This window comes from Scyliorhinus canicula, chromosome 5 (genome assembly GCF_902713615.1).
Source record: "Scyliorhinus canicula chromosome 5, sScyCan1.1, whole genome shotgun sequence".
In the NCBI taxonomy this organism is placed as follows: domain Eukaryota; kingdom Metazoa; phylum Chordata; class Chondrichthyes; order Carcharhiniformes; family Scyliorhinidae; genus Scyliorhinus; species Scyliorhinus canicula.
The window spans coordinates 189968221-189980585 of NC_052150.1; the positions used below are offsets into that span (position 1 = coordinate 189968221).

Below are 12365 nucleotides of genomic sequence, written 5' to 3' on the forward strand. Positions count from 1 at the left end.
ATCAGTTGAATCCAGTAACAGAAATGCACACCAGAGTCAAAATAGGCTCATTTCTCAAACGAAAATATAATGAACTACATCTGTATTATCTGCATTATATTTTCATAACTTAGCAGCATTTGTAATTACAATATTGCTCCCAATTTTCAAACACTAACAGTTTGAACGTAATTCTGGAATTATGTACAACAGATGCTGACATTATTCAGTCAACCTCATGCAATTCGGCATTGGACATTTCGACTAAGAAGCCAACGTAAATTGAAAAGCGAGTACTGACATAGGGTAGAAAAGTCAAACATCAAAGGCAAATTCTTCACATCTTATTTCTTAACGATAGCAGTAAGTCAACAAAGGTGTTGCCAAAGATTTCTCTTAAAAAATTCAAATCTAAAAACTGGTCACCACCAATTTAGTAGTGAAATGCACCCAGTCCCACTTTCAAATTGCAATGACCAATGCCTGCTTTATGCTCCCAAAAATGACACATTGCGTTCCAATTTCTATTCCTATTTATGAAAACTTTGGATGATTTAATAAATTGGCAGAGAAATTCAGACATTATTTCCATATCACTATGAATTTAGTAAGTAATCACACTTGGCATTTACAACATTGTATACATTTTGTTTAAATTGACATTATTTTACTACGGACGCGATTTAACGGGACAGAAACAGAGGCGTGATCTTCCGACCACGTTGCGCCGATAAGCATCCCATTGCAGTACAACGTAACAGGTGAAATCTGGAGACCCCGCCTCCAGGATCTACCCGGCTTACAACGCCTTGCGAGATTCAATCTCGCAAGACATTGCAAGGGGAATCCCGTCCACAATTGGGCGGGATCAGTTTTTGGCAAATTTGCATATTACTGCGAGTCAAGTCTTACTCTAATGTGCAGATTCCAAGGTACCTGAGGCTTTTGGAATCAATCCTTTCACCTTGGGGATCACGGGTGAGCACTATTTGGTATGTGAGGGTCTCAATGAGATTGGTGTCCTCCAGCTGCATGCCCTTTGGGTGCCCTGGCACTGCTGGTGCCACCTGGACACAAGGTGCCCAGGCTGCAATTGGCAAGGATATTCCAGGATACCAGGTTGGCACTGCCAAGGTGCCAAGCTGGTATTTTTTGCATGTGTGTAATCGGGCTGTGGTTGCCCGGTGTGGATGTTGGGGGGGGGGGGATTGCGTTCGGGCTGGTGGGAGGTCGGGGATTTTACTGTGGGTCTTGGAGATCGGGACCCATTTAAAAATGGCATCCCAATCTCTCGCCACAGCAGGGATTTCTGGCGAGCGGAACTGCCCATTGTAAAAAATGGGACTATGTGCAGCCTCGGCTACGCCTGTCCTGTGAGGGCGCCACCCTGCAGGGTTTTCTAATGGCCTAGGAGACCCCCCCCTTCCAGATGCCATTTTGCCTGGTCAACGTTTGTGGAAACCTGTGCTAAACGGCGCGCTGGCAGGGTCTCCTAGTTCCTTTAGTTCCCGGTCTCAGGGGAATATGGCACAGACATCTCTCAATGAGCCTAATGGCTTACCTGAATCTGTTAATCTGGGTCTTGCCCAGCGTTAAATCTCGCAAGACTGATTGAGCATCGTGAATCTCGCAAGAGGCCTCTGACTGAAATTTAGATGCTAACCTGCAATAAATTTCCACACTGGCTCCTTTAGTGTTATTTTCTCAGGTTTTTCCTGATCATTGATTTAACCACGGCAAAGAATATGTCACTCCCATCGGCAACTACTGGAGTGAAGTGCAAAAGTCAAGCTATGGAACACTGAAAACAAGAAGGAAACTAGACCAATTCCTGACTGAATAACCCCAGGTCCCGCTCTACACCGATGACATCCACATTCAATGGTCTTTACATCAGTAATGTTGGGAAACATTTAAAAAAAATGTTAATGATAAAGATGTATTAATGCAAATTTTATTGAAAAGCACGACTGCACAATTTAGGCTTGATGTCAGCATGATGAGCAGGATTTGGAGTGTTCTTGTTTCCCCAAACAAAGATTCTCCAGATGCTCTTTCATGAAGGGAATCTTTGCATTCTAATTTGTATGGAGTCTTCCGCTTTGGCAAAGAAAGAAGCACTTTGCATTTTAAGTACAATCCGCAAGGACAAAAATGTTGACTTTGTGTGGTAGCAGTGTTCTGTTGCAGAGAAAATGAGATGGATATATTCTGACTGGGAAGGGAGAAAGACGGTAATTCTTTTTGCAACGTAGACATGTTCCTCATTTGGTATGTTGGGAAAATGTGACACAGAACTCTTGGCATTGTGCTGTATGTGTGTGCTTGCTTTTTCCCTGTGAAAGCACTTGAGATGTTAATGTTAGTGGCAGCATGGTGGCACATGCTTCAACTCGGTGCCCTGCTCTCATTTCAGAAAGAAATAGTCACATCTAAGGCTGTGATAACAGGCTACTTGCCTTCGGTTTAGAAGTGCCAGGAATTGTCACCACCTTCCAGTCTGATCCATTTGTGCTGTACCCAAGCTTGAATCTCCGCATGAACACTTTATTGTCCCTCTGCTTCACACCCTGAATGATCACGCTCCGCACCTCTTTCTCTGCTCCTAGGTCTATCTGTATCCATTCGTTGTTATAGGTTTGAGAGGTCGGTTTTAACGCCCAGCCTGCTCGACTGGTTAGAAGCCGAGCATGTTCGGGACCCCAGTAACGGTCCATGGTGGTTGAGGCGGTGATCTGGTTATCAGAGATGAGTCCAGATACCATTCCCAGCATTCCAGAGCAGGGACTATCTGCAGGACAAAGGTAAACGGCCATTAGAGAGGAATGAGGTAATATTTTGTTATAATGTTAGAATTAATTACATGTGGGAAAAATTATCTATAAGTTGTAGCCCAGTGGGGAAATCTAGTATGAAAAATCAAATTGAAGCAGAGTACAGCCCTATTGGTAAATACAGGAATGACACATACAGCTGCAGAATTCTGTGGCATAGTATTTACAGGTACTTCCTACAGTTATTAGGAAGGTAAGCATTAAGCTCTTCAAATATGATAATCCGGTTGTGGGTAAAACTTAATCACAGCAGGGATGTCCTTTCACTCTGACTCCTTCAAGACACCTTCAGGTTTGCTGCATGGGCCACACTCTAATACTTGGAAAGCTGAATTTCTTCCCTGACGTTAACTGGTTCATTGCACGCTTGTGCAATCTGCTGCTTCTTTTATTCTCATACATTAACCGGTTCACAGCATGTTTCGTTAGCGTTGGCAGGCTGGTTGAGGTGCTCTTTATTAACTTTGGAGAATGGCCAAGATCCATTGACAACAATTGTGACGGGTGCCCTTTTACTTCCTCTCTCCTCATTGCCCATGGGCCCCGAAACACTGCTTCCAGGCGAAGCAGCAATTAACCTGTATTTCTTTCCATCTCGCCTATTGTATTCACTGCTCACAATGGGGTCTTCTCTACATTGGTGAGACCAAACACAGATTGGGTGACTGCTTTGCAGAAACTCCCCCCCCCTCCCATTCCACAAGCATGACCCTAGGCTTGCCATTTTACTTCACCACCGTGCTCTCGCTCTCACACCTCTGCCCTCCACCTGCTACAGTGAAGCTCAACGTAAGCTGGAGGAACAACACGTTGTCTTCTGATTAGGTACTTTATGCAGCCTTGTAGACTCAACATTGAGTTCAACAGCTCTGAATTTCTTTCTTCACTAATGCTGCCAAGGCCTGCTGAGTATTTCCAGTACTTTTCTGTTTCCATTTCAATGACAACCTTTCTTTATGAGAAGAGGCACATTTATATCTGCAGCTCTTTAAAGGATAAATCACGTTGGAGCTTTCTAATATAAATAGTAGTTTGCAGGGCAGCACGGTGGCACAATGGTTAGCATTGCTGCCTACGGCACTGAGGACCCGGGTTCGAATCCCGGCCCTGGGTCACTGTCCGTGTGGAGTTTGCACATTCTCCCCCTGTCTGCGTGGGTTTTGCCCCCACAACCCAAAGATGTGCAGGTTAGGTGAATTGGCCATGCTAAATTGCCCCTTAATTGGAAAATATAATTGGGTACTCTAAATTGAAAAAAACAAAAAGAAAAAATAAATAAATAGTAGTTTGTTATGAGTCTATATCTAAGCCTCGAGGTGTGTATTTATGTAGGGGGAGGATTCTCTGGCACCTGTCACTGATAGCCAAGTTCCTGATGCGACGGTGAATCCCAAGTCAGGGAAAAACAGGATTGGCGCCTGGCGCCGCTCCATTTGCAATGCTCTGATACCCCGTTGGCGGTCGCATTGGGAATCGCGCCCCGCACCAGTGGGAGGATGCCCGGATCCGCCACGCCTCCTCTAGCCCGGGATTCACGAGGGTGTGGATTGGTGCATGTGCCAGTATGGCCCTGACATTGTGGACCTTGGTTCAGCCAAGGGGGCTCTTCTCCATTCACAATCCTGTCCATTCTCTCTCCAACCTCCCCCATCAGAACCCCTGCATCAGAACCCCAATAACAGGGGTTCTCTGATATGGGAGCTTTTCTGATAACAGGGGTTCCTTGATATGAGGGGGGTTTCTGTTATGGGGAGGTCTCTGTTATGGGGGGGGGGGGGGGGTCTCTGATATGGCAGGTTCTCTAATAACAGGTATTCTCTAATCTTAGGGAGGGGGGGGGGGGTCCCTGTTATGGAGGGTTTTGTAATGGGAAGGTCTCTGATATGGGATGGCCTCAGGTGGGGGTCTCTGATATGAGGGGTTTCTGGTAGATGTCTCTGGTAGGAGGGTCTGATGGGGGGGATTTGGTGGGAGGTCTCTAATGGGGGTTTGATGGGTGGGGGGTGTTGGGTCACCCTTATATATGCATAGTATGGAGGTGGGGGGGGGTGACCCTGCAGTTCCCATGGTGGGATGGTGGGGGGAAGATGCGTACGAAAAGTAAAGTTAAGGCTTGGCAGGGCAGCCAAGTCGAGCAGAATGCTATGTGCAAAGTCATGGACGCTACCTGTCTCCTAGATGACCACATGTGCAGGAGGTGCTGCCAGCTGCAGAAACTTGAGCTCCGGTTTCAGGGCTCGATCGGCGGCCTGCATCACTGTGGTACATTGACGAGGCTGAGAGCTATATGGATAGTACGTTCAGAGAGGGTGGATCCTCAGAGGATTGCAGTCAGAACCAGGTTTGTGGAACCACCAGCACCTCAACTGTAGAGGAGGGGAGGAAGAAGAAAGGAACAGCAACAATGATTGGGGATTCATTAGTTCGGGGAACAGACAGGCATTTCTGTGGCCATAGATGTGACTCCGGAACGGTATGTTGCCTCTCGGATGCCAGGGTCAAGGATGTCACAGAGCAGCTGCAAGACATTTTTTTGGGAGAGGGTGAACAGCCAGAAGTTGTGGTACACATTGGTGCCAATGGCTTAAGTAGGAAGGGGGGAATGTGGTCTTGCAATCAGAATTTAGGGAGCTCAGTAGAAAATGAGCAAACAGGACCTCAAAGGTAGTAGTAATCTCTGAATTACACCCAGTGCCACGTGAAACTGAGTGGTGAAAAAGGAGAATAAAGCAGATTAATGTGCAGCTAGAAAGTTGATGTAGGAGGGAGGGCTTTAGATTCCTGGGACACTGGGACTGGTTCTGGGGGAGATGGCACCTGTACAAGCTGGACGGGTCGCACACAAATAGAGCCTGGACCAAGTTCCTTGACGGGCATTTTGCTAGTGCTATTGGGAGGGTTTTAAACTAATTCAACAGGAGTGTGGAAACCAAGGGGAAATATTAGAGCAGATGGACCTGGGTGTCTATGAGCATGGATGATTTAAGGTGGCATGACAGGTGGAAAGAACAGTTAATAAAGCAGATATTCTGGGCTTTATTCATAACAGTATAGAGTACCAGAGAAAGGAGGTTATGCTGAACTAATACAAGACACTAGTTAGAGCTCAGCTGGAATATTGTGTACAGTTTTGAGCACCACACTATGGGAAGGATGTGAATACATTGCAGAGAGTGCAGGAGAGGTTTACAAGAATGGTTCCAGGGATGAGCAACTTCAGTTGATAGATTGGAGAGGTTGGCAATGTTCTCCTTGAAAAGAAGCCGAAGAGAAGATTGATAAAGTTGTTCAAAATCATGGCTGGACAGAGCAGATAGGGAGAAATAGTTCCTGCTCATAAAAAGGATCAAGTGATTTGAAGTGATTTGCAAAAGAAGCAAATGTTGAGATGATTATTTGATTATTTGAATAGAAACAATGTATGTGGGTTCGGGGAGAAGACAGGGGAATGGAATGGCACTAAATCATGATGCTCATTTGGAGAGCCAGTGCAGACACAATGAGAGAAATGGCCTCCTTCTGCTCCGTAACAATTCTGTGCTTTTGTGATAACAAGAACTCTTCCAATCTAATTATGCACAGGAGGTTGTCAGATCCAAAACGTAATGGTTAATCCTCAAGGTCTGAAAGATCCTGCCCTTGAAGATTGCCTTGGTCCAGTATAAACTACATCACTTTCCCCTTGTTTGACAGCTAATTCTCAAGATCCAAACATATCTGTTTCTCCCATCAGTCATCCTTCGAGCACCTGGTTGAGATTTCCAATTTGTGCCTGATTGTGAGCAGTTTTATTCTGCGAACCCACTGATTTGAGACAGCCCATATTTCCAATGATGCCGAATGTGGACATTCACATGGACAACCAATGTTGCCTGTAATCTCGCCTCTTCTGAAGAAAGTCAGTGGGGTTGAATAGCCACGATGATCCTCTGTCTGGCATCGACTGACAGAGGAACAAGAGACTCTCTAGTGCTTTTACTAATTCAGGAGAGTCACCCAGAATGCCAAAGAATCTTTAATTCATGCAGAACCCCTCATGCTTGTGTACATTTGGTGATCTCAGGTTTATTTTGAGTATTATTTTTTGAGTTACAGATGTTTTAAAAATCTTGTTAAGATTGTCTTTGCTTTGTTGAAACTGTCAGATTTAGCTTTATTGGCATGTCTCAGACACATGACACATGTGCCTCTGGCAGATTGGGTAGCCAACAGACCAGGCTGGATTCAAACCTGGAACCTGAGACGGAAGCAGCTGCCATTTATTTTGGGCGGGATTCTCCGTGATCCTAGCGGCGTCAAAAATGGTGCAAACCACTCCGGCGTCTGGCCAACCGGAACGTCGTAAAACCTCCGACCCGGAAGGGGCTAGCAGCGGAGTGACACCGTTTGTGATGGCGTCACCCGTCACTGACGCGTGCGCCGTCGTTGATGCTGCGCGGTGTCGCAGCACAAAACACCCCCCCCGCTGGAGACCCGGCAAAGTGGCTGTCAGCCGCGTAGCTGTCAGCCGCGATATCGAGGCGCTCCTGGACACAGTGGAGCAGAGGAGGGAGGCCCTGTACCCCGGACGCGGCCGCAGGGTCGCACCACACCTCAGCCGGCGCCTATGGAAGGAGGTGGCAGAGGCCGACAGCGCCGTGGCCGCAACAGCTAGGACAGGCATCCAGTGCCACAAGAAGGTCAATGACCTAGTCAGGGCAGCCAGGGTGAGTGCCGCCCCCACCACCCCACGTTGGGTGGGACACCCCCAGCTGAAACCGACATGGCTGCATCCACCCATGCAGGCTGCATTGGCAGGGTGGGGTGTTAGCCTCTGCCATCATACACACATCCGCTGGTCCGCATGTATAATCCTGCCTAACAGCGTTGCCTATTATCCCTGCCACCGCCCACCCCCCCCCCCCCCCCCCCCCCCCCCGCCTCCCCCAGCCCGTAGGAGAAGCACGCTCATATCAACAGGGAGCGTGAGGGGACTGGAGGGGGTCCACCTGAATTGCGCCCCCTCACCGTTCATGAAGAGGGGGCCCTGGACCTTACAGGCTGACCCGAGGACAGGGAGGTTGTGGATGCAGATGTCGGGGGCGCAGCACCAAGTGAGCCCCCCAATGACTGCCTCCCTTTCCCCCTTCCCCATCCCCCCTTTACCCATTCCCCCTTCCCCCCTTTCCCCCTCCTCCCCTTCCCCCATCCCCGTCCCCTTTCTCCATCCCCCATTTCTCCCTCCTCCCCTTCCCCATCCCCCTTCCCAAATCCCCCTTTCCGCCATCCCCATCCCCCTTTCCCCACCCCCCCTTCCCCCATTCCCCCTTTCCCCATCCCCCCTTTACCCATTCCCCCATCCCCCCTTCCCCCTCCTCCCCTTTCCCCATCCCCCCTTTCCCCATTCCCCCTTCATAATTTTATATGTTTCTATAAAATCTCCCCTCATTTTTCTAAATTCCAATGAGTCTATTTAGTCTGGGCTATGTTGTGCAGGACGTAGCAGACCACGTCGATGCGGCCGACCCTATCCGAAGGGTACGGGAGGGCCCCTCCAGAGCGGTCCAGGCACCTGAAGCGCATCTTCAGCAGCCCAAAGCACCTCTCTATCACACCCCTGGTCGCTGCATGGACATCGTTGTAGCGGTTCTCCGCGTTAGTCTGTGGCCACCATAGAGGCGTCATCAGTCACGACCACAACGGGTAACCCTTGTCACCCAGCAACCTGCCCCTCAGCCAGGGGTGGCGTCCCTCGAATATTGCGGGGATGAACGATTGCACCAATAAGAATGAGTCATGTACACTGCCCGGGTACCAGGCGCAGACGTGCAGGATCCTCATGCGGTGGTCACAGACCACCTGAATGTTCATTGAATAGGTTCCCTTCCTATTCGTGAACACGGCCCTGTTATCCGCAGGTGGCCGCACGGCGACGTGCCTCCCATCGATCGTGCCTTGGACCATGGGCATCCTGGCCACGTCAGCGAAGCCCGCTGCCCAGGCATCCTTACTGGCCCGGTGCACAGGGAACTGGATGTAGCGGTCCGCGATGGCATACTGGGCGTCCGTCACTGCCCGGATGCACCGGGGCACCGATGCCTGCGAGATGCCGGACAGATCCCCACTCGGCGACTGGAATGACCCTGTCGCGTAGAAGTTCAGGGCCACCGTAACCTTGACAGCCACCGGGAGAGGGTGTCCTCCCCCAGTGCCACACGGTGCCAGGTGTGCCACCTGGTGGCAGGTCTGGGCGACGGTTTCCCGGCTCATCGTGAGTTGCCTCCTGCATACCCCGTCCCCGAGGCCCTGGTACATCGTGCAGCGCCGGTACACACGGGGCCTTATTGTGCATCTCCATCGCCGTGGCTCCTCCTCCTCATCCTGTCGGGCGAACGGCGCTCGAGCCTGGACGGCTGCCACCTGCTTCTCTGCGGCACGCTCGTCTGCGGCAGCCTCCGCCGCCTCCCTGGCACGCTCCTGCTCCAGGTCCCCCAGGGCAACATGTAGAAGGGCGGCTCCCGCCACGGCTGCCAAAATCGCTGGGTGATGCCCAAACATTACAGTCTGCAGGGGGTGGGGGCTGGGGGATAGACGACATATCATCATTGTACATACCCCCCTCTGCAGCCAGGTGCCATGGGCTGCATAGTTGCGACTGATGCCACCTGGCACCTGCTCAGGCAACTCCCCCACCCCCGTCACTCACCCTCCCCGGCACTCACCCTCCCCGGCACTTACCCTCCGCGGCACTCACCCTCCCCAGCCTCACCCTCCCCAGCCTCCATCTCCCCGGCACTCCCCCTCCCCGGCACTTACCCTCCCCAGCCTCCCCGTCCGCGGCACTCACCCTCCCCAGCCTCCCCCTCCCCAGCCACCCTTTCCCCGGCACTCATCCTCCTCAGCACTCACCCCCCGTCCCTCCCCACCCCCCCCCCCCGCCCCCTGCACTCACCCTCCCTGGCACTCACCCTCCCCAGCTCTCCATCCCTGGCACTCACCCTCCCCCTCCGGCACTCCCCCTGCCCCGCCGGCACTCACCCCCCACCCCCGGCATCGACCACGATCACCTGGATGCACCCTCCACCGGCACCCGCAAACCCCCCCCACCTGCGGCCGTGCCGTCACTTCTCCGACGGCCACCCCACGCGACCCCTTTCTCCGCGCTGGCCGGCGTCAACCAGCAAGACTGGTTGACACCGTTAAAAAGGTTGTTTGATTTACACCCGCGTGACCCCTGGTCCTGTCGGCGGGACTTCGGCCCATCCGGCTGGGAGAATTGGAGCAGCCCCGGATGCCATAGCGTCGCGCCAGCCCTCGCTATTCTGCGAGGCGCATGGCACGATTCCCGTCGGCGCGATATTTTGGCTGCCGGAGAATATCGCGGGCGGCGTCAGAGCGGCGGGGAGGATTCACGCCGCCGCCCCCCCCCCCCCCCCAATGGTTCTCCGATCTGGCGGGGGGGGGGGGGTCGGAGAACCCCACCCATTGTGTTTTTAACAACCTCAGGGCGAGTGAAGTGTTTTTTGGTGCATCGTCATGGTTGTGTGGTGGTATGATTAGCATAGCTGCCTGCCATTGGTGCAGAACACCGGCTTACCATTGGCCCTGGTCGGTCATGTGCTTCTCGACCGATTGGTTGAGACCAGTCATGTGACGGCTCCCCGATTGGTTGAGAGGCTGAGTTAACCCCGCCCATAAATACCCAGTACTCCCGGCGGTCGTCCTTATACTGTAATCGACTGCAGGGCTAACATCTAGCTGATTAAAGCCATACTTTTGTACAGCAACTCGTCTCGCGTTCAATTGATGGTACATCAGGTTGTAATTCAGAGAAACGTGGGGCCCATTTTACACAGTTACAGCTCTCACAAACACCATTGAGGGCTCCAGGACATTGGGAGAACTCTTTCCACGTAGCTCCTGATAACTGTCCAGGCAATGCACAAATTCATCTTAGCTGGGCCAGCAATGGAAAGCTTACTGGTACATTGTGTGGCAAGCTCATTGTTTAGCTTATTAAACTCCAGCCAGTGGCCTGTGCCATGCTTGGAGCTCCCTAGTCTTTGGCTCTGCCCAGCTTTGCACACAAACTCTACGGATGAGATAACTGGGATATGTCCGAACGGATTGCACAGTGCAAGCTTTGTGTTGCCAAACTGAAACTCTACTGTTGTCGAAGAGGATGGAAGTATCATGGCCACATTACTGAGCAATTAATCCAGACACCCAGGCCACTGCTCTGGAGACTTCTCAGCAAGGAAGCTGGAAGCATTGAAATTCAATTCAGCAACCTGGAATAAAATTGTGAACAATAGTTGTTGTATAAAGGTTATCCGGTTCACTAATTGGAAGGGAATATGTATAAATATACATACTATTTATATACCCAGTATAAATATTTCCCACTTTCTCTGTCTGTTAGCTTTGACAGAGTCATCGGACTCGAAACATTCGGGCCGCAATTCTCGGCAACCACGATGGGTGGGAGAATAGCGGGAGGTCCGCTCCCGCACCTCCCGCTATTCTCCCACCCCCCCCAAAATGGCGTGTCGGGTTTTCCGACACGCCGCTCCAAGAAACGCGGGCCACCGTTTTTCACGGCAGCCCGCGATTCTCCGACCCGGATGGGCCGAGCGGCCTGCCGTTCACGACCTGTTCACGACGGCGGCAATCACACCTGGCCGCTGCCGTCGTGAACATGGCGCGCCAGGTAAGTGTGGGGCCGAGGGGGGGCGGATCGGGGATCGAGCACCACGACCGTGCTCGGGAGGGGACTGGCCCGCGATCGGTGTCCACCAATCGTCGGGCCGACGTCTCAAGGGGACGCACTCTTTCCCCTCCGCCGCCCCGCAAGATCAAGCCACCACGTCTTGCGGGGCGGCTGAGGGGAAAGACGGCAACCGCGCATGCGCGGGTTTGAGCTGTACAAACCGCGCATGCGTGGCTCACGTCATTAGGCGCCGCCGCGGGGTCATTCTTGGCGCGCCGGGCCTTGAAGCCAGGGACAAGGCCCGGCCGCCGAGTTTCCCGGTACGGCCCGCCTATCCCCCTGGGTAGGGGAGAATAGGGGGCCGGGAGAGGCTTCCAACGCCATCGTGAACCTTTCCAGGTTTCACGATGGCGTCGGGCCTTGCGGAAAATTCCGCCCTAGCTCTATTCTCTCCCTCCAGATGCTGCCAAACCTGCTGAGATTTTCCAGCATTTTCTCTTTCGTATCTGGTTCACAAAAGTGTTCTTAGGGAAATAAATCTGCTGATCTTACCCATAGTCTGGTTTACATGTGACTCCAGATCCACAGCAATGGGGTTGACTCTGAACTGCCTTCTGAAAGAGCCGAGCAAACCACACTGTTGCAGGCAGCTCACGGCCACTTTCTCAAGGGCAGTTAGGAATGCCTGGCCTAGGGCAGCACGGTGGCCTAGTGGTTAGGACAGCTGCCTCACGGCGCTGAGGTCCCGGGTTCGATCCCGGCTCTGGGTCACTGTCCGTGTGGAGTTTTCACATTCTCCCCGTGTCTGCGTGGGTTTCACCCCCACAACCCAAAGATGTGCAGAGTAGGTGGATTGGCCACAC

General features: G+C 52.0%; 1 protein-coding gene across 4 annotated transcripts in view; it reads right to left on the reverse strand.

The window, feature by feature from the left end:
• The window catches only part of nrp1a (neuropilin 1a), a 239642-nt gene that overhangs the window by 75334 nt on the left and 151943 nt on the right, over positions 1 to 12365 (reverse strand). For all 4 annotated transcript variants that reach the window (XM_038798278.1, XM_038798281.1, XM_038798280.1 and 1 more), the window contains exon 10: positions 2439 to 2770. In XM_038798278.1, coding sequence (XP_038654206.1) covers positions 2439 to 2770 — 332 coding nt within the window. The remainder of the gene's footprint in view (positions 1 to 2438; positions 2771 to 12365) is intronic.